The 19,866-nt window shown below is 19.7% G+C and overlaps 3 protein-coding genes across 3 annotated transcripts, besides 58 other annotated features; 2 read left to right on the plus strand and 1 right to left on the minus strand.

Annotated features, from left to right (window-relative positions):
- The first annotated feature begins 113 nt into the window (after positions 1–113).
- Positions 114–207: a microsatellite.
- Positions 208–242: 35 nt separating this feature from the next.
- Positions 243–385: a repeat region.
- Positions 314–1,232: a repeat region.
- A 7-nt stretch (positions 1,233–1,239) lies between these two features.
- Positions 1,240–1,374: a microsatellite.
- A 641-nt stretch (positions 1,375–2,015) lies between these two features.
- Positions 2,016–2,188: a microsatellite.
- A 108-nt stretch (positions 2,189–2,296) lies between these two features.
- Positions 2,297–2,364: a sequence feature (AT_rich).
- A 114-nt stretch (positions 2,365–2,478) lies between these two features.
- Positions 2,479–2,583: a sequence feature (AT_rich).
- A 63-nt stretch (positions 2,584–2,646) lies between these two features.
- Positions 2,647–2,802: a sequence feature (AT_rich).
- A 312-nt stretch (positions 2,803–3,114) lies between these two features.
- Positions 3,115–3,300: a microsatellite.
- Positions 3,166–3,359: a microsatellite.
- Positions 3,285–3,418: a microsatellite.
- Positions 3,419–3,426: 8 nt separating this feature from the next.
- Positions 3,427–3,600: a microsatellite.
- Positions 3,601–3,617: 17 nt separating this feature from the next.
- Positions 3,618–3,773: a microsatellite.
- Positions 3,669–3,845: a microsatellite.
- Positions 3,811–3,965: a microsatellite.
- Positions 3,966–3,991: 26 nt separating this feature from the next.
- Positions 3,992–4,136: a sequence feature (AT_rich).
- An 18-nt stretch (positions 4,137–4,154) lies between these two features.
- Positions 4,155–4,452: a sequence feature (AT_rich).
- Positions 4,422–4,460: a sequence feature (AT_rich).
- A 25-nt stretch (positions 4,461–4,485) lies between these two features.
- Positions 4,486–4,628: a microsatellite.
- Positions 4,542–4,613: a microsatellite.
- A 10-nt stretch (positions 4,629–4,638) lies between the features above and the next one.
- Positions 4,639–4,723: a microsatellite.
- Positions 4,724–4,730: 7 nt separating this feature from the next.
- Positions 4,731–4,901: a microsatellite.
- Positions 4,779–4,903: a microsatellite.
- A 17-nt stretch (positions 4,904–4,920) lies between these two features.
- Positions 4,921–5,085: a sequence feature (AT_rich).
- Positions 5,086–5,194: 109 nt separating this feature from the next.
- Positions 5,195–5,367: a microsatellite.
- On the plus strand, positions 5,318–6,204 carry EDI_013280 (uncharacterized protein; the record flags this gene model as incomplete). Its single annotated transcript, XM_001739658.1, has 3 exons — positions 5,318–5,586; positions 5,701–5,834; positions 6,170–6,204. 3 exons carry the CDS (start codon positions 5,318–5,320, stop codon positions 6,202–6,204), a joined length of 438 nt encoding a protein of 145 aa, XP_001739710.1.
- Positions 5,353–5,533: a microsatellite.
- Positions 5,914–6,046: a microsatellite.
- Positions 6,205–6,396: 192 nt separating the features above from the next.
- Positions 6,397–6,433: a sequence feature (AT_rich).
- A 2-nt stretch (positions 6,434–6,435) lies between these two features.
- Positions 6,436–6,473: a microsatellite.
- Positions 6,474–6,500: 27 nt separating this feature from the next.
- On the plus strand, positions 6,501–10,421 carry EDI_013290 (protein serine/threonine kinase, putative; the record flags this gene model as incomplete). The annotated part of the gene is made up of 1 exon (XM_001739659.1): positions 6,501–10,421. The coding sequence occupies one exon, from the start codon at positions 6,501–6,503 to the stop codon at positions 10,419–10,421; it is 3,921 nt and encodes a 1,306-aa protein (XP_001739711.1).
- Positions 8,197–8,305: a microsatellite.
- Positions 8,941–9,015: a sequence feature (AT_rich).
- Positions 9,087–9,157: a microsatellite.
- Positions 9,260–9,403: a microsatellite.
- Positions 10,292–10,448: a microsatellite.
- Positions 10,449–10,475: 27 nt separating this feature from the next.
- Positions 10,476–10,511: a sequence feature (AT_rich).
- Positions 10,512–10,643: a microsatellite.
- An 87-nt stretch (positions 10,644–10,730) lies between these two features.
- Positions 10,731–10,808: a repeat region.
- Positions 10,809–10,837: 29 nt separating this feature from the next.
- Positions 10,838–11,248: a repeat region.
- Positions 11,235–11,319: a repeat region.
- Positions 11,318–11,665: a repeat region.
- Positions 11,666–11,963: 298 nt separating this feature from the next.
- Positions 11,964–12,102: a microsatellite.
- Positions 11,967–12,069: a microsatellite.
- Positions 12,103–12,110: 8 nt separating the features above from the next.
- Positions 12,111–12,256: a microsatellite.
- Positions 12,257–12,436: 180 nt separating this feature from the next.
- Positions 12,437–12,614: a microsatellite.
- A 27-nt stretch (positions 12,615–12,641) lies between these two features.
- Positions 12,642–12,670: a sequence feature (AT_rich).
- An 84-nt stretch (positions 12,671–12,754) lies between these two features.
- Positions 12,755–12,845: a microsatellite.
- A 39-nt stretch (positions 12,846–12,884) lies between these two features.
- Positions 12,885–12,992: a microsatellite.
- Positions 12,993–12,999: 7 nt separating this feature from the next.
- Positions 13,000–13,581: a repeat region.
- A 663-nt stretch (positions 13,582–14,244) lies between these two features.
- Positions 14,245–14,274: a sequence feature (AT_rich).
- A 204-nt stretch (positions 14,275–14,478) lies between these two features.
- EDI_013310 (DNA double-strand break repair Rad50 ATPase, putative) lies at positions 14,479–16,980 on the minus strand (the record flags this gene model as incomplete). The annotated part of the gene is made up of 1 exon (XM_001739660.1): positions 14,479–16,980. One exon carries the CDS (start codon positions 16,978–16,980, stop codon positions 14,479–14,481), a length of 2,502 nt encoding a protein of 833 aa, XP_001739712.1.
- Positions 15,170–15,297: a microsatellite.
- Positions 16,981–17,252: 272 nt separating the features above from the next.
- Positions 17,253–17,294: a sequence feature (AT_rich).
- Positions 17,295–17,342: 48 nt separating this feature from the next.
- Positions 17,343–17,570: a sequence feature (AT_rich).
- A 108-nt stretch (positions 17,571–17,678) lies between these two features.
- Positions 17,679–17,802: a microsatellite.
- A 9-nt stretch (positions 17,803–17,811) lies between these two features.
- Positions 17,812–17,987: a microsatellite.
- A 233-nt stretch (positions 17,988–18,220) lies between these two features.
- Positions 18,221–18,248: a microsatellite.
- Positions 18,249–18,287: 39 nt separating this feature from the next.
- Positions 18,288–18,334: a microsatellite.
- Positions 18,335–18,356: 22 nt separating this feature from the next.
- Positions 18,357–18,424: a sequence feature (AT_rich).
- Positions 18,425–19,834: 1,410 nt separating this feature from the next.
- Positions 19,835–19,866: part of a sequence feature (AT_rich) that runs on past the window's edge.

Raw genomic sequence — 19,866 nt, forward strand, 5'->3', positions numbered from 1 at the left:
TGATAATTTAAGTTAATGTTGATATTCATTAATGATTTTGATTACTCTCATGATTTTATTATTATTTATCATTTCTGTATATTTCTATAACAAAATAATAAATGAAACATCACATAACTATAAAATAAACATAATAAAAGAATGAGAAATGAATATTAATAAGAAATATAAAAGATATAATAATGAGAATAAGTAATAATTATAATATTTAATACATTTATTATCATCATATTCATTATATTTTTCATTCATCAATTCATTTATTTCATCATTATATTATTTTATCAATAATTCAAATAAAAATAATCAGTATTATAATACAAATAAATAAAATAAAACATGATATAAATAAAGTATTTGAAATTGTAACAAATAAAATAAAAGATATTTAAATGGAAAGAAATGTAGTGAATATATAAGAAATGTGTATATTTAATAATAAGAAATTAACAATAACCATATGGAGGTCATTAAATATAAAAAGAAATGTATTCATCAAAGTAGTAAAAATGCAAGAAGGAGTAATTATAAATTGAATTATTAAATCTAAAATACTCAATTATGATGCTTTAAAATATTGTAAAAATTATCCTAATACAATTCCATCTATTATTCATATATTGTTATGATATCATGTAATAAAGAAGAATCAAATATTAAAACATGACTATGTATGTAATCAAATATATAAACATACATATTTTAATGAATTTGATGAAATAGATTTTAATACATATCATAAATGTATTAATAATAATGAAATGGTTATAAATTACATTAATGATTTATTGGTTAGTGACAATTCTTTCAATACTAGAAGACCAGATATATATTATCAAATAATCAAAGAAAAAAATGATATATTAATGATGTTGATATATGTCAAGATAGAAATATAGAATTAATTATATTTACAAAATAAATAAATACAAAGAATTACAAGAGAAGTTAATACAAAATAGAGAATTAATTTATGTAGAAATAATACCTGTAATATTAACAATAAATTAATACATAAAGAAACAGTAAGAAGATTAAAATCACTAAAATTACAAATCAACTTCAACAGAATACTACGAACAATCATTATTAAAAACATGAAATACTTAATGTTCTACATATTCAACACTGGCAACACATTAGAAGAAGAACTTTCTAATTCTCATATATTAGAAATGAACTCTATTATAGAAATAGAGCATATTAAAACACTGAAATAATCACTTCTTAATTTGTTTGTTATTCTTTTGTTTTCTCTTTAACTTTATTTTATTCAGTATTACACCTTTTTTCTTATTTCTTTTTACATTCTATTATTATTATTTCTGTTAATGATTATTCTTTTGAATGTTTTTATTGATTTTATATTGTTCTTCTACGTATTTCTTAATGGTGTTATTCAAAGTATAACATCACATTTTGTTGTATTCTTATATTGAATAAAAGGATTTATCATACAATTTTATAAATGAAGAAGAATAGTGTTGAATGTAAATGTAAAAAAGAAGTGTTTCTGTTCTCTAAAGAGGTGAAGTGTTTTTGTATTGATTTGTAAGAGTTGAAAGTGGAAATCAGAAGATACTTAATAAAACTATAATGAAATAGAAAAAGAATTATAATAAGATTCTTAAAATTAATAAGAAGATATAAACAACTAAAATATCAACAAACATCATTACAATGTCTGTCATTAACAAACAAATTAAATCTACTGTATCTACTAGTGATTCATGTATTAGGAAGAGAAAGTGAATAATGAAATTAAAGAAGAAAACATTATTAATGTGTATACAATAAATGTGGTATTTGTTTAGAGTTAAAAAACAAAGAATGAAGAAGGAGTTCAAAGGATTAATATTAATTGAGATTATGATGAAATGATTCAAAAGAAAATTAATAATACATTTCAAGAAATGGAGATGTTCATAGAACAAGATAAAAAGGGGAAATACATCAAAGAGAAATAGATAAAACAATTATTATAATACTTTAGATGAAGAAATAAGTAATTATGGAAAAAGAAATAAGAAACAAGAATAAGTTGTAACACAAATAAAAAAGAAAGAATAACAAAATATAATGAAACAAACAAAGAAGAAATATATGGAAAAGGAGAAAAAACAAAGAATAATATATTAAAGAAAATAAAATTAAAGAATATAAAAAATCAATGAATTAATAATGAAATTGATTCTAGTATTAACTTTCTATTAAATACTCATAATTTAATTTGTTATGAAATTCATTATAATAAAGAAAAATGGAAATAATTAGAACAAACACCAATAATACAACCATTTATTTATTATTATTAATTGTATGATAATATTCAAATAACTTTTATGATTAGAATTTAAATTTAAACAATGTACTACTAAATAATTGATAGATAAGATATTTCACACTAAATTTAAGAGTTTCTAATATATTTGAAGAAACAAAATAACCTAACTTTAATCAATAAACACAAAATTGGAGATAAAATATAAAATAAACAGAATAAGAAAGTTAATGATATTTAATGTATTTAGAATAGTTATATAACATAATATTTATTGTAATATTCTTTTAAAAGTATTAAATCAGAATGAAAAGAAAGAAGAAATAAATAATAAGATAACTATAAACAAAGTAAGTAGAAGAAAGATAAATAAATTCATAAACATTAATCATATTTTAGTTTTAATAATAATTCAAATACAAAGATAAATGATAATAATTTACATTTCAACATAATATTCATTTTATCTTAAATCATTATTGAATCAAGTTATTTTATATTGTTTTTAACAATATAATTAACATCATTTCACTTTTTATTATACACATTCATTATTAACTTATCAAATGATGAAAAATACAAGAATGTTATCAATCATCAACATTTATTTTATTGTAAGTTTCATAAATAATAATAGAACAAAAATGAATCACAAATAAATAAAATGAACAAGAAATATGTATTTTATTATAATTCACTTTATTAATTGAACAAGAAATTAGAAATTGTTTACTATTCAATGAACAATCATTTAATACAATTTCATAATCCATTGATAAACAAGATACAACAAAATAATCAAAATGATAATGAATATGAGTATTATAAGAAACAAATAAATATAAGAATAAGAAAATAAGAATATAAAGATAGAAATATTAAAGAAATAAAGAAGAATGAAATACAAATATACGAAATATAAATAATATAGAAATAGAGAATATGATATAATAGAAAATAAAGAAGAAAGAAGATAATAAATATATAGAAATAAATGTAATTGAAATAGAAAATATAAAGAAATAAGAAAGTTCAAAAAGAATATAATTAAAAGATAAATAAACAAGAAATAAAATAATAAGAGTAATAGATATACATATTAAAACATGAAATAAAATATATAGAATACAAAAAGAAGAAGATATACAAAAAGAAATAATAGAAAATAATCAAATGAAAAGATTAATAGAATAAAATAAGAAATAAACATAAATAAAATATAAAGAAATAAAGAATCAAATATAAAAAGATGATAAAGAAATAAATCAAAAGAAGAAATAATAAGAAAATAACATATTATAAAAATAAAGAAGAATAAATAATCAGAAAGAATTTGAATCAAATCATAGAAAAAGAAGAGAATAAAGAATCAAATTAAATCAAAATAAATGAAATAAAATATATAAATAATATACAATGATATATTTATTACACATTATAAATTAACAAATAATATAAAATGATAATAATAAATGAAATGTATTATAATCAATTTACAATACAAATATATTTACTTAATATATTTAATAAAATAGAAAATATATAATATAAATATTTGATATAAATGATAACAATATATCAAAAGAATATAATAATAAATTAAATAAATAAAAAGATTTTTAGAAAGAAATAAAAGAATATAAAAGAGATAATATATAAATTAATAATAAAGAAATAATATAAAAACAGTAATATAAAACCATCTTAAACAATATAAATCAAATATATTTGAATTATTAAATAATCTAAATGAATATGAATTATTTTATTTATTAATTTTCTTTTATATACTAAAGATTTTAATAATATCAAAAGAAAGATGGTAATCAAAATATTAAATAAATAAATTATATTAGAGAATGTTGATATTATGAATTATTTGATTTTTATTCAATTTGATTATATTTTAAAAATTAAGATATTTATATTACTTCTATCATTTTAATGAAAATATAAAGATGAAATAATATGAATATATTATTTATTCATTTTTAAGAAATGAGAAATAATATAATAAATAAAGAATATAAATAAATAATATTGTTATAATAAATTAACAAATCTAATTTATCATTCTTAATGAATAAACTAAATATCTCAATGTTTATTATTTATTATTTATTTAATATTTTTATAATTGTTTTAATTTAATTCATTTTTAATAAATAAAAGATAAAAAGTAATCAAAATAGTTAGAGTTCTACTATTATATAATTAATATATTGTATAATTTAAAGAATAATAAATATAAATTATGTTATTTATTTTGTTTTGATGATTATCATTATTATATTTGTTTAAATTATATTTAATTTTATAATTATTTTTATTTGATTAAGTTAATATTTTCATTCTGATTATTTTATTATTTCATTTTATTTATTTTCTTTTATCTTCATTATATATAATTTTTATATTCTTTTTCATTTTCATGTTTATTTTCTTATAATTATATTGTTTCCTTTTTCTTTAACCTTTCTGTTATATCATTTCATTCTTTTATTCTTGTTTCTATGTTCATTGTTCATTTTGAATTACTTCTTTTTATATTTTGTTTTTATATCATTTTATTACATCAATCGTTCTATTTATGTTCATTCTCATCTTTATTTATTTTATTATCATTCATTAACTTTAACAATTTATAATTAAATATTCAGAATTTAACAAAATATTAATTATAACCAAATTTATTTGTTTATGACAATTGTTTATTAAAATTTACTTTATAATATTATGTTTCTCTTTATATTTAATTATTCTTTGAAATTATTAATTGTTGATACAATTTATTATATTTAATACTATCATTATCATTTATTTGTGTTTATTTATGTTACAAACAATATTCTATTTTAAATCATATTCTTTTTGATTTATTTGATATTGTTAATTTAGATTTTCAATTCTTCAATTTATTTAACATTTTCTGTATTTTTCACATATTTTTATTCCTTTCTTTGTTTATTCAAATGTCTTCTATTATATTTAATCATTTATCATTCTTTATTTTATTGTTGTTGATGTTATCATATTATGTATTTTGTGTTTCTTTATCATTTATTTATCTTTTTCTCTTGTTATTTTGTGTTTGATTTGATTTATCTCTTTCTTCTTATCTCATTGATTTCAGTTGAATTATCATTACCTCTTCTTTCTCTTTATTTCTTCTTTCTCTTTCTTTTATTATTAGTTTGTCATTTTCATTATATGATTGTAAATGGATTGTTCTTTTTATTTGTGTTTTCATTTAATTTCCTCTCTTTTTATTTTGTATTGAGAGTAAACAATAATCAATATTTAAAGTATATAATTAAATGAAAATGATATGCCATTTCATCATTCTTCTTTTCATTGTAGTGATCATTTTAGAAACAAATTAGAAATAAAAAATGATGAAAGTAATTAAAATGAAACAGTAAGAAGAATATAACAACTAAATTACAATATATTTCAAATAATTCAAAGAACTATTATTTCATATTATGGATATATCAAAATTACCAAACACTAAAAGATGATGATTATAATACATTTGTATATTTATTGTATGGTATTATTTAATCATTAATAGTTTGTTGTGTTTGTTTCAAACAATGTAAAATAAATTAAGGAATCAAATATACAATAATTTTATTTGTTTTTTGTCGTTTTTAATTTTGTTGTTTTATTTATTTTTGTGTTTATTGGTTTGTTGTTATTTATTTATTGTGTTATTAATAAACCATTTTAAAATTATTTATTTTTAATTTATTTAAATTATTTTAAACATCTCTTTACCCCCTTTTCATAAAAATATGAAGTTATGAGAAGATGATATGATGAAATAGAATAAGTATGTTAATCATTATAAAATCATAATAAAATGATAGTTAATGAGAATGAAAGAATATGTTTTCTATCGTCAAATTAATTATCGATAATTATTCTCATTTAAACATATTTCAATTAAATTAAATATGAACAAACCATATTCACTTTATTTTCTTAAACAATCATTTAATGTTAATATTTTAACAATCAAATTTTTTTTTAATTGAAGTTTTAAGAAATATTTGTTGTTATTGAATGATAATAAGAAAGAAATAATAACCCTTTTCATCACAAATTCTTACAAATAAATTAAAATAAATTATATAAATTTATTATATTCTAAAAATAAAAGAATAAAAAAAGAAATAAAGAAAAAAAAGTAAAATAACTCAAATAAACAAATACAATGTGGTGTTGTTTATTACTTCTATTTATTTCATTTTGTAATGGTGAATATTGTCAAAAAGTGGAAGGGAATGATGTTATAATCTATGAAAATACTTTTTGTACTGATCCGACTTCAAGTGTATTAACAGGAGATTATACTAAATATTCATCAGTTATTATTTCAGTTAATAATAATGACATTAAACCACTTTATTTTGGTTCAACAAATCCATTTAAAGCGAATAATGTTATTGTAAGATTAGAAGAAGGAATTAGTAAAAGTTATTGTCTATACTTTAGAAATATTGAAACAAACATTGAACTTGAATTAATTAAAAACTCTTATTCATTTGAAAATGTTCAATTTAATTTCTATAATGGAAATAGTCCAACAAGAATAATTGGAGATGTTGATGAATTGTTAGTTCGTGGAATTGATGATTATGATTATAATTATCATTTACCTATTCAACGTACTTACTTCAATTCAAATCCTACTACTTTAATTGCTGATCTTAGTTATGTTAATATTGGTATATGGTATTTAATATCATCGTATGAAGGATCAATCAATAAAATAACATCAACTTCATCAAGTGATAAATATTTTAATCAAACATGTGGTGGAATGGTTCGTTATTTTAGTTATTATTGTATTGAAATTCATGATATAACAACAGAATGTAATCATCAATTTAAAAAAGATGAAGAAGATGATTTTAATTCATTTATTGTTACTACCACTGTATCTTTATCTAATTATAACTATCATCTATCATTATCAACAAATAATTATATTATTAGAAACAACTATGATTCATCAAAGACTCATAGAGTATATACATATCCTAATCAATGGTTAAAATATGAATCATCAAATCAAATAAAGTTCAATGTTTATAGAAAGAAAGAACCATATCAAATAATCAAATTCAGTTTAAGAATTGAATCATCAAATGAAGGAACAACGTTAATTAAAGAAGTAGAAAATAATGATAAATCAATTTCAACAGTAATTATTTCTTCTTCAAAACCTTTATATGTTTTAGGTGATGTAAAATTTTCAAAAACAACATTAACAACAAAGAAAAGTCAAATAATGATTATTAGAATGAATGGTGTTACATTTAGTAATGGTAAGAATGATTATCATTGTGATACAATGATTTATAAAGAAGAAACAAGAGAATGTATTGAATGTGAAAAAGGATATTATTTAAATTCAAATAAAGAATGTAAATATAATTCACATTGTAATAAAATAAATAACCAAAGTCATTGTATTGAATGTGAATATGGATATTATCTTAATTTAAATACAAAAACATGTGAAGAATTCAAAAATGGATGTAAAATTGGAAATGAAACATATTGTTATCAATGTAAAGAAGGATTTATTAAAGAAAATGGAGAATGTAAAGAAATTGATAATAAATGTAATAAATCAGAAAGAAATTATTGTTTAAAATGTTCAAATGGATATAAAATACAAAATAATCAATGTGATGGAGATAAAGAAGATCAATGTTATTATGAAGGAAATAAATGTGTATCATGTTCAAATAGATATACATTAAACAATGGAAAATGTTTAAATAAAGAAAAGAATCAAAATGGAAAGAATGAAGAAATATATTGTGAAAATGGAAAATACATCAATAATAATAAATGTATAGAATGTTCAAAATCAGAAATATGTCAAACAAATGATATTGAAATAAAATGTAAATATGAAGAATATTTAGATAATAATAAATGTATAAATAAAACATGTGAAGAAGATATGATAAAAGATCAAAATGGAAAATGTAATAATAAAAATAATATTCAATATTGTTCAAATAAATCATATGTTAATGGAAAATGTGTTGAATGTTCAAATACATATTCACCTAATTTGAAGGGAGAATGTATTAATACAAAAATAGAATATTGTGAAGAACAAAATACATATGGATGTAAAAGATGTAAAGAAGGATATTATTTAACAAAAGATATGAAATGTTTAAAATGTGATGATAAATGTGAAACATGTTATGGAATATCTACATATTGTATGAGTTGTTCTAATGATAAATATTTAAGAAATGATAAAACATGTCAATCAAATGAAGAATTAAATGGAACATGTTTACAAATATTAGCAGATGGAAGTGGATGTGGAATATGTAAGAATGGATATTATAGAAATGGGAAAGGATGTTCAAAATGTGAAAAAGAATGTTTAACATGTAATCAAAAAGATAAATGTATAAAATGTGGAGAAGGATATTTTATGAGTTCAACAGGAATATGTAAATCAACAACAACAATTAAAGGATGTAAAGGAGAAATAGATAAAGAATATGGATGTAGAGAATGTTTAACAGGATATTATTTAATAAATAAAGAATGTTCAAAATGTGGAAATAAATGTATAACATGTTTAAATGAGAAAGAATGTAATAAATGTGAAGAAGAATATATAATAATAAATAAAGAATGTATTCATTATTCAAATATTAATAAATGTAAAGAAACAAAAAATAATAAATGTTCAAAATGTTCATTTTGGTATGGAATCAATGAAGAAGGAACAAAATGTAATAAAGAAATAATATGGTGGATGATAATGATAATTATCATCATTATACTTATTATCATCATTATAATAATTATAATTATAATAATAATGATTAATTACATTATAAAACGCAAAGAAAAGAAAGAACAAGAGAAAACAACAACAATATTTAAAATTTCACAATCAAATATCAAATTCATATCAATTGGAGATGGAATAATAACAAATAAAAAAGAAATAGAAATAGGAGAAGGAGAAGAAATTGAAGTAAATAAAGAAATCAGAGAATTAATATGTATTGGAAATGAGAAGAAAGAAAAAAAGAAAATACAAATAAGTAGTAAAGAAGAAAATGAAAAATATTCAATTAGAACAAACCCAAATATTATTACAATTGAAGGAGGATATGCATGTGAATTTGAAATATTCATTACAATCAAATGTACTACTAAAATTAAAGAACAAATAATGATAATTAGTAAAACACTTAATAAAACACAAGAAGAAATAATTAAAAGTATTTCAATTAAAGGAGAAACACAAATATCAACACGACTTGATCCGGATGAAATAAAAGAAGAAAATAAAATAGGAGAAGGATCATTTGGAATTGTATATATAGGAGAATTTAGAGGGAATCAAGTAGCAATTAAGAAAATGAAACAAATTGATAAAGATGAAGATAAAATGAAAGAATTTGAGAAAGAAGTAATGATGTTAGATAAATTTAGAAGTGAATATATTATTCATTTTTATGGAGCAGTATTTATTCCTAATAAAATATGTATGGTAACAGAATATGCAAAATATGGATCAATACAAGATTTAATTAATAAAAGAACAAACACAGAAATACCAAATAAAATAAGAATTAAATTCATGATAGATGGAGCAAAAGGAATTTCATATCTTCATTCAAATGGAATACTACATCGAGATATTAAACCAGATAATTTTCTTGTTGTAACACTTGATGATAATATTGGAGTTAATTGTAAATTAACAGATTTTGGAAGTTCAAGAAACATTAATATGATGATGACAAATATGACATTCACAAAAGGGATAGGAACACCAAAATACATGGCACCAGAAATATTAAATCGAGAACATTATAAAATGGAATCAGATATATATTCATATTCAATAACAATGTTACAAATCATTACATGGCAAGATCCATTTCCTAAAACATTATATCCACATCCATGGGATATAGCAAATACAATATCAACAGGTAAACGACCAAAAATAATACAAGAAGTTAAAGAAGATATTAAAGAAATTATTGAAAAAACATGGAAACAAGAAGCAAAAGAAAGATTAAGAATAGAAGAAGTAGTAAAAATGTTAGAAAGAATTGAAAATAAAGAATGAAAAGAAACATAAAAGAAATAGAATTAATATTTCATTTAATTCTATTAAACAATCTAATTTTATTAACATATTTTATCATTTTATTTTATTACAAATAAAGAAATGAACAATAAATAAATTAAAATAGAATACATTCATTCAAAATAACTATATAATAAACAAAATGAAAAATAGAAGAATAAAAAGATACTAAATAACAAGAATGAATACATAATTATAAATTATATTATAATAAATTTGTTTTGATTTATTCATTTTATTTTCTTTTGAATATGTTTGTTTGTTAGAATTATTAAGATTCAAACCTAACACATCAGAAACCATATGGAACCCTAATATGTCCAATCAGTGAATCCTCAGTTATTGTCTGGTCATGTATGTCTTTTGTGAGTAACACACCACCTAAGAATAATTGGTTATTGTTTATTAATATTTATTATAAATAATCGTTATGGAGTATTATTTATTATGATAGTAATATTATCATTTGTTAGTGTCAATGTATTTATCAAAGATAGGTTTGAGATGAGTACATGATGTGTTATTAAGAAAAAAGGATTCTTTAAGTGATTTGATGATAAATGAGATGAGGCATAGTGATAGTGTTATTAATATATTCAACACAATATAAAATTATAAAGAGTGGAGAATTTTAATACTCGTTAAATTCCAATAATAAATGAAATAACAACTTAAATAAGGAATTTTTTAATTCGACCATGATTGAAAAACAGTATTTGAATAGAAATAAAATGTGTTGAATAAACTGGTTTGCTCACTTCTCAATATGGTGAAAACCTAATCATAAGTAATTCATATTTGATTTCATTTTCTTTCACTTGAAATATTCACATTTATTGTGTTATTTTAATGAATAATAAGAAAGAATGAAATTTAATCAAATATGATTTAATTAATAATTTGTATTTCATTATGTTGAGAATTGAATAAATTAGTTTATTCATTATTCTTTATTTCTAATGAATTAAAGTATTTTCAATTATTTTCAATTGAAATATTTTATTTAATTTGTTATTTGAATTTTAATTTAAAATTAATGATTATTGAAATTGGTTATTGTTTACATTGTTATTTTAAGAAGAATACATCAATATCATTATGATTATGTTTCATCTTTATTAATATCAACAACTATCAGTAGAATCAATTTAATTATTAATAATATTTCATATTCAACTTTAAACTATCATTAATAAATAATATTTCATCATAATAAACAACAACTATTTAAAACAAATAACATTCTTCAATATTCAATCATACCATTTCTTATTAAATAATAACCAATACAAATCACCATAATATTGAATGTTGAATATATTACTAAATATATTGTTATTATCAGATGATAATTGATGGTTTAAATTTTGATTTCATTTTAATGATAGTGTGTATTGTTTCTGAAATAATACATTTGAATCATAATGAAATTGAAGAATGTAATAAATAAATGATAGAAAAGAATTGAATGAAAAGAATGAATAAAAATTAATAACCAGTTATTATATTGTTCATTGTATGATGAAAATAAATAAATGAAATAAAATTATCAAATTATAAAAACATTAATTAAAACATATTAATGAAATAAAATAATAATAATTAAGTAAAAAGTAAAATGAAATGATAATTATGATTATTTGAATTAAAATTTAAATTATTTCTTTATTATTCTTATTATCTTTTCTTTTATTCTCTTTCTTTCTATTTTTATTATTCTATATTATTCTTATTTTATTCTTTCTATTCTTTATTTTCTTTATATTTTATTTCTTTTCTATTTATTATTATTTATCTTTATTTCTTATTCTATTAGATACTTTAAATATAGTATTTCTAGAATACTATCAATATTCCATATCTATCTTCTTGTAATAGTTGTTTCCCAACCATTTATAAAATGAATTGGTTGTATTATTACGTAAAACAGTTTGTATGTTTATTTCTTTCTTTTTTTCTGTTTAAATACCATTTTTTAACCCTTGTTATTATTCTTTTACTATTCTTTTACTATTCAATTTTATTATTATTTTATGGTTTTATATTTGTTTTATATTCTTATCAATTCTTGTTTTCTTTATTATCATATCTCTGTTTCATTCGTATTTATCCGTTCTTTAATACTTCTTTCTATTTCTATTTTATTCACTTATTCTTTGTTTATTATCATTTGTTATTACTTTCTCATTATTTAGTTGGTTTATTATTATTTTATTCTTTAATTAAATGATGTTGATTGGTTATTGTTTTGTTTTCATGCAATTAATAATGTTATCTTCATATTCATTCATTTCTTTTATCATCTTCATCACTAACAATGAATAACAAATAATAATAAAAGAAAGAATATAAAATGAAATCACAATGACAATTATATAATAATATAATGAATATGATTATAATTTAAAAGAAGTTAAGAACATGAATATAAATTCATTATTATTATTATATTCATTATATTTCATTATTTATCTTATTATGTCTATAATTTAAATTGATTATCAATTATCATTTATTTATTATATTTCTTTATTATTTATTATTTCATTTTAGGATTAGATTCGAATGTAGCACGTCAGAGACACCACACAGAATCCTAAAATATTACCATCTTTCGAATCCCCCCAGTTATCATCTGGTTATGGCGTTATATTTAGTTAGAAAAACATCTTACTCAATACTGCAAGAATAACAGTGATTATTATGTACAATGATGGAACGTTATTGATATAAAGTGTATTTATTTATAAAGATGGTATTATTACTTGTTGGGATACAAGTATAATTGATAATATATTCACCAAAGAAAAAGGGTTTGGTGGTTGATGCTAAAATGAAAAATAATCATAATAAATACTGACAATGATATATTCTTCTTAAAATAAGAAAATAAAGAATAATTTTAATACACATCAAAATCAAATAGAAATTAAATAATGAATATTAAATAATAGATGTTTAACACTCTATTGTACAATAAATAAATAAAGAAATGAATGTCATATTTCAACAAATATAATCAAAGAATATACCAATAGTTGATAAACAAATACCTTTAAAGCAAAGGGACGTTATTATTTAATCTTTGCTGAGCAATGAACAATAGAAAACTATTAACATTTAATTATCTCCTGTTTATTAATTAGAAAAGAAAATAAAACTGGTAGAAGAAAAAGAAATCAGTTTAAACAAAGTGAAAATTAAATATGTTTTATAAAATTACTATGAATTATTGGAGTTGGTTATTAGACATGAAGTAGACCAACAAAATATAATATAAAGAAAAAGTAGATGAAACCATAGTAATATAGTGTAAATTTTCTTTTATATGAACAGTATAAGTTATTTTGTTATTATCTTCTTCAATATTTTTGTTTTAATAAGATTTTAGTATACATCAAAGGATTTAAAACATCAATATTCTTGATAAATAAATTATATTGGTCATAACAATTATTATTCATGAATCAATAAGTTGTTTGATTTCACATAGTTTATTTTATTAATTAATAGAATCTTTATGGATAGTTGATAATTATTTCTAATTTCATTAAGTTTATAACAATCATTTTTGTTAGTATTGATTAATACTACATTTATTGGTATATTTCTTCTGCATATTACAACAAATAACACTATTACTATGAATAAATAAAACAAGAAAATAACAGTTGAAGAATAAACCATTAAATAATCAATGTTATCAAATGGATTAGATAAAAGAAAAAAGAATAATAAAGAGGAATTGAAACAAATAATAAAACCAAATCATTTGTTAGTGGAGTAGAGAAATATGATCATGAAAAATTATCAATAATAAATATTATTTTTTGGAGATACTTTATTTCATTCATGTGATTTAACAAAATAACATAAAAGACAAGTAACTATAAAACTTTGTAATCAAAAACAATATCTTTATTAGTATTTCATTTAATCATTCATTAGTCATAACATTGTTTTGTTCATTTCTTTTTATTCTAAACAACAAACTTATCAAAAAACTAATCAATTTATGTGTGTTATTAGTTTCGTATTAACGATTGAATCCACCACCAAAACCTCCCATTGGCATGTTATTAGGAATAAATCCTCTCATCATTCCAAATCCTCCCATCATTTCATTTTGTTGTTCTGTTATTACTTCAACATTATCACAGTCAATCTGGTTGATTGAATTTGATGTATCAACTATCTTTATATCATGACATCTTACCATTTTAACTTCTTTTCCTTTCATGTCATTATCAATATCAATTAGATCACACTCTTCCATTTCAAGCTTCTTCAAAGATTCACTTAATTTAATTCTAATGTCATTCATTCTTTTCAATACAAGTTCTTCTTTACATCGTTGAATGATACTATAAGTTTCAGTACTGTTAATTATACAGACTTTGTTACATGGTACAATTGATACAGTTCCATATAATTTAGTATTTTCAATATGCACTTTGTCAATGATATTGTTATCATCAATTGATGATACACCAATACCTACTTGACTATCAATAACTTCTAATGATTTTTTAATTTTACCAATTTTAAAATAGTTATTCTCAAATTTGTTAATCATTACTGATTCAGCACATCCAATTCTTGATGTAGTTTTTTCACCAATAAATGGAGTATCATTACCCATACAATTAATGAGTTTGATATTTCCATATTCTTCATATTCTCCTTCAAATCTGAATTTTTTACAATTTTCTATTGTAACATCACTATTAATATTACTTCTAATTTTAATATTATGATCATGAATATTTCTTATTATAACATATTTCTTATCTGTTTCTATTTCTATATCTTTATTTGTATTATTTATTTCTATTATTTCTGTATCTTCTTTTATAACATTCTTTGTTTCTGGAATATTACATTCTTCATTATCTATTGTGATGATTTCTTCAATATTATCTAACTTCCCTGTGATTTCTGTGTTTTTACATTTTGTTATTTTCATTTCTTTGATTTGATTCTTGTTGATTATGAATTGACAATTCTCACATTCATCAATACATAATTTCTTACATTTATCAAATAATTCTTCAAAGATATAATCTTTCATTGATACAATATATATCTCTTCTGCTTCTTTCAGAGGTACTTTAATGTATTCTTCAATTGATTTAAATATAATTCTTTTTGGTTTAACATCAATTTCATTGATTGTAGATTCAATAACTTTCATTGTATTACATCTTTCATTTCCTGTAATATTCACTTGTTTAGATTGTGATACTATCAGTTTATTGATTGGACATTTTGATTTTACATTAATCTGTTTTCCTTCTAATATTTCAATATTTTGTTCATTATTAGATTCTATTTCAAATTTGAAATTCTCACATTCTTTAATACAAATATTGTTTGATTTATTTGTTGATAATTTGATTTGTGTTTGTTTATTTCTTTCTAATTTCAATCTTTCAATACAATCTGATTTAATATTAATTTTACATTCTCTACAATTGATTACTTCAATACTCTTTAATTTATTTGATATTAAACTAACATTTAAATTAGAGCAATAGTTCAATCGAAGTAATTCAAGATTTTGGAATGTGTAGATATTCTCTTGTATTTCTTTCCAATATCTTCTTTTATTAGTTGTAGTAATTCCCTGTTCTTCATTCTTTTCATTTATTTTTATTTCATTAATCCCATCTATTATTAACTGTTTTAAATTATTTATTGATTGAAGTTCAAGTGAAGATTGTTGTCCATGCATTTCTACACACTCAATATGTTTGTTGTTCATTATTAATTTTGAATCCGATAAACTAAAAGAAATATATTTGATAGATTCAGGTAATTGTGATGTTTCAAATACTATTAATTCATTACATTGTCCAAACAGTCCTTTTCTGTTATCATAAATTGTAAGAGAATTAGCACAAAGATCATTAATAATTTGGTGAACTTTCTTTCTATTTTCTTCGTTATTTATATCGTTTATATTGATATTAACATTAACAGTACCCTTAAATGATTGTTGAAATCTAGGTTTTACATTTGAAAATAATAATTCATGTGAAGATCTAATATGTTTAACATTGCTTTCATTGTTTGTTTCTGGTATAAAAACTCTGGTTGAATATACTCGAATAGATTTTGGTATATCCATTAATATCTCATCCGTCAATTGACAATAGCAAATCATTAGTACATTCTTTTTTTCTACATTTTTAATACATTTTCCATTTGTACTTCCTACAACTATCATTTCGCTTGGATAAAATGATTCATCTATTTTCATTTTATCAAATATTGTATCAAACTTCTTTGCAATTGACTCATTACATCTTATTTTAATTCCTTTTTTCATGTTTTGAATAATAATTCCTATCACTTCCTCTGAGGCATAAGAAAAACAAGTCATAGACTCCACTTTTTGAATAATTTTAATTAGTCTTTCTTTTTCTTCTTCTGTCATAATTAATTCTTCCTGACCAACTTGATTGTTTTGGTTGTTTTCCGTTACTCGCTTTAAAAAATGTTGTAAATCATAATTCCTTATCTTTTCAACTTTCATTAATACACTTTCATCAACATTCAACAAATTGCAATTACAGGTCTGTGGATTAAATATTCTACAAAACTTATTAACGTCTTTTTCTTATGTAAACCATGGGCTAATTTTTAATGAGTTAATTGCAATCCCACATTTTTTATTAATCATTTCAATGTTTTGGACGTCATTCATGTCTTCAACATGAAGTGCCACCTTCATTAAATAAACCATATCGAGTTGTTTCATCGTTCTTCTTTTATAATTTGATGGTTTAGTGACTCATTAAATAGTTCAATTATTTATTTTTTAGTTCATTTTATTTTCTTAATATAAATGAAAAGTAATACATAGATAGAAATAAGATGATGTTTGAAAATAACAACATATTTTATTGTTTTATTAATAGAGTATTATCTTTTTTATATTTATTTATTTGATATTTTGAATGATAATGAAATATTTCATTTTCATTAAATTTATCATTGTTTAATTTTATTTTTATTTAATTTGATGAATTCATTCATTTAAACATAAAATAAATGTTATTCTAAAGATTCAATAATAAATATTGATATTCAATTTATCATTCAATTATATTCAAATTAAATATTCTTCCTCTTTATTTAATTATTCATTAATGAGTTATTTATTTTAATGAATGTTTAATAAATGTGTTCATTATAATGATGAATGATAAAATAAACATTTAAAATAAATAAAATGAAATAATACAACTAATAAATGTATTAATTATCAATTATTTCATTAATACAATTCATTTATTGATTATGAAATTAGATATTAATAACATTAATAAATGAATTGATTATCATTTAGTTTATTTCTTATTTTATATATCATAATATTAAAATATAATTTAAATAATATACAATGAATCAATATTAAATAAAATGAAAATGTTAATATTTGTATTATTTTATCATTTTGTAAATGTATTCAATATAAATTATTATTTAATATGATAAAATAAAAAATAATAAAGTATATTTCTATTATATAATAGAATAATCAATTAATATCAATATCATCAAAAGATAGATTGATGAAATATATTTATATTAATGATATTTTGATTCATCATAGATTTGTAATATATTGTAATATATTTGATTATTCATTTCTCTCTAAATATCATAATTTATCATTACATTTCTAATTGAATAATAATCACATCAATAAATATGAAATAAAATGAATGAAATTCATAGTGATTAATTATTAATTTACAATACACAACATCAAATAAATATAATAAATAAATAAATAAAAACAATAACAAATAATAAATTATTTCATTTTTGTTTTTTAAATAAAAAGAATAATAATAAAATATAATTAAAATATAATAAAAGAATGACAAGAACTATAAATTGCTCATTATTAATTAAATCTATACATTATAATATATTTATCATTCACTTTTATTATATTATTATGATTATTTCTTCTTCACTTCCTCTACTATTCTCCATTCCATGACTTTATTATCACTCTCTTAAACCATCAATTTGTTTAACACATAAAACTAAAAGTCTATGAAATATCATTTTATAATAACTTAATGAATGATATTCAATTCTTATCTTTATTATAATTCTTTCATTTTATTTACTGATTTTCTTTGGTTGTGTTTTTTAACTTTGAGCAAATGTGAATTTATTCATTACCAACAACATACAAAACATATGAGATGTTATTAATTGTATTTTCATTTATAAATACAACACTGATAAGAATATTTAATTGTTTTTCATCCACTTTTATAAATTAGTTATTCATTTGATTTGATATTTGAAATGTACATAAACAATCTTGATAATACAAAAGATGTAAGAATTTTATTTTCATCTTCATCCATCTCTTTTTGATTATCATCATATTGTCATGATTATTGCCATCTGTGTTATTTGTTTCTGACTATCATCTTTATTTTCATTTGATTGATCAGTAGTTTCATTGTTTGAACAACTTTCATATAATTGTTACTAACTCTGATGTTGTTGTTTTTTCTTTGTAATTAGCTGAAGTTCTAAGAAACTTTGACATTGATTAACATCAGTAATTGGTTAGTTCATGGAAGTGATAATATTTATTGAAACAAAAGAAAATAACAATAAGAATGGGAAGATTGTATAAATATCAGATGGGGTTGTTGTTTAAATAATGTAATAATGTTGTTACATCATTATCTTAAATCAATATATGAAACAAATATGTTTGAAATGAACTATTTCAACATTTGAATATTGAAGTACAAACAAAAGAAAATAAATAATGATAATGATTTGACAAACAATTTATTATATTTTTGATCAGTATTTCATTGTCACAACAACAAAAGAAAAACAAATAAACAATCTTATACCTAAAGAATGTTTTCATTCATTAGATTAATTATTCATCCTAGTTGAATTTCTTTTTCATTTTGATGAGAAAACTAAAGAAGAATAATTGTTTTGATGAGATAATTATTTGGTATTTCTCAACTCCAAATGATTGCAATAGAGGTAATTTAGAATGAAGTTAAGAAGTAGATATTCGTTTAAATTTATCATAAAGATTAAAGTTGTTGTTATGAATTGTTTTTCAATCAAAAAGAGTTGAAGAAATCCATTAATTTGATTATCAGATTTCATTATCACTGAATTTAATAATTCATCAAAACATTATTCTTTATTTTATGAAAATGAATATTTTGATTGTTTCATAATAAACAAATCTAAATCAAGTGATAATAACATTGAATACAAACAAATTGTAGTGTTAATCATTACTAAGAGAATATAAATGGAATCATATTAAAGAACACTATTCATAATATTAAACAAAATGATATTTTCATTCAATGAAATTGTTTTATTATATTATTTAAATTGATAAATTAAT

Source organism: Entamoeba dispar, genomic scaffold (assembly GCF_000209125.1).
Source record: "Entamoeba dispar SAW760 scf_1105229462343 genomic scaffold, whole genome shotgun sequence".
NCBI lineage: Eukaryota > Evosea > Mastigamoebida > Endamoebidae > Entamoeba > Entamoeba dispar.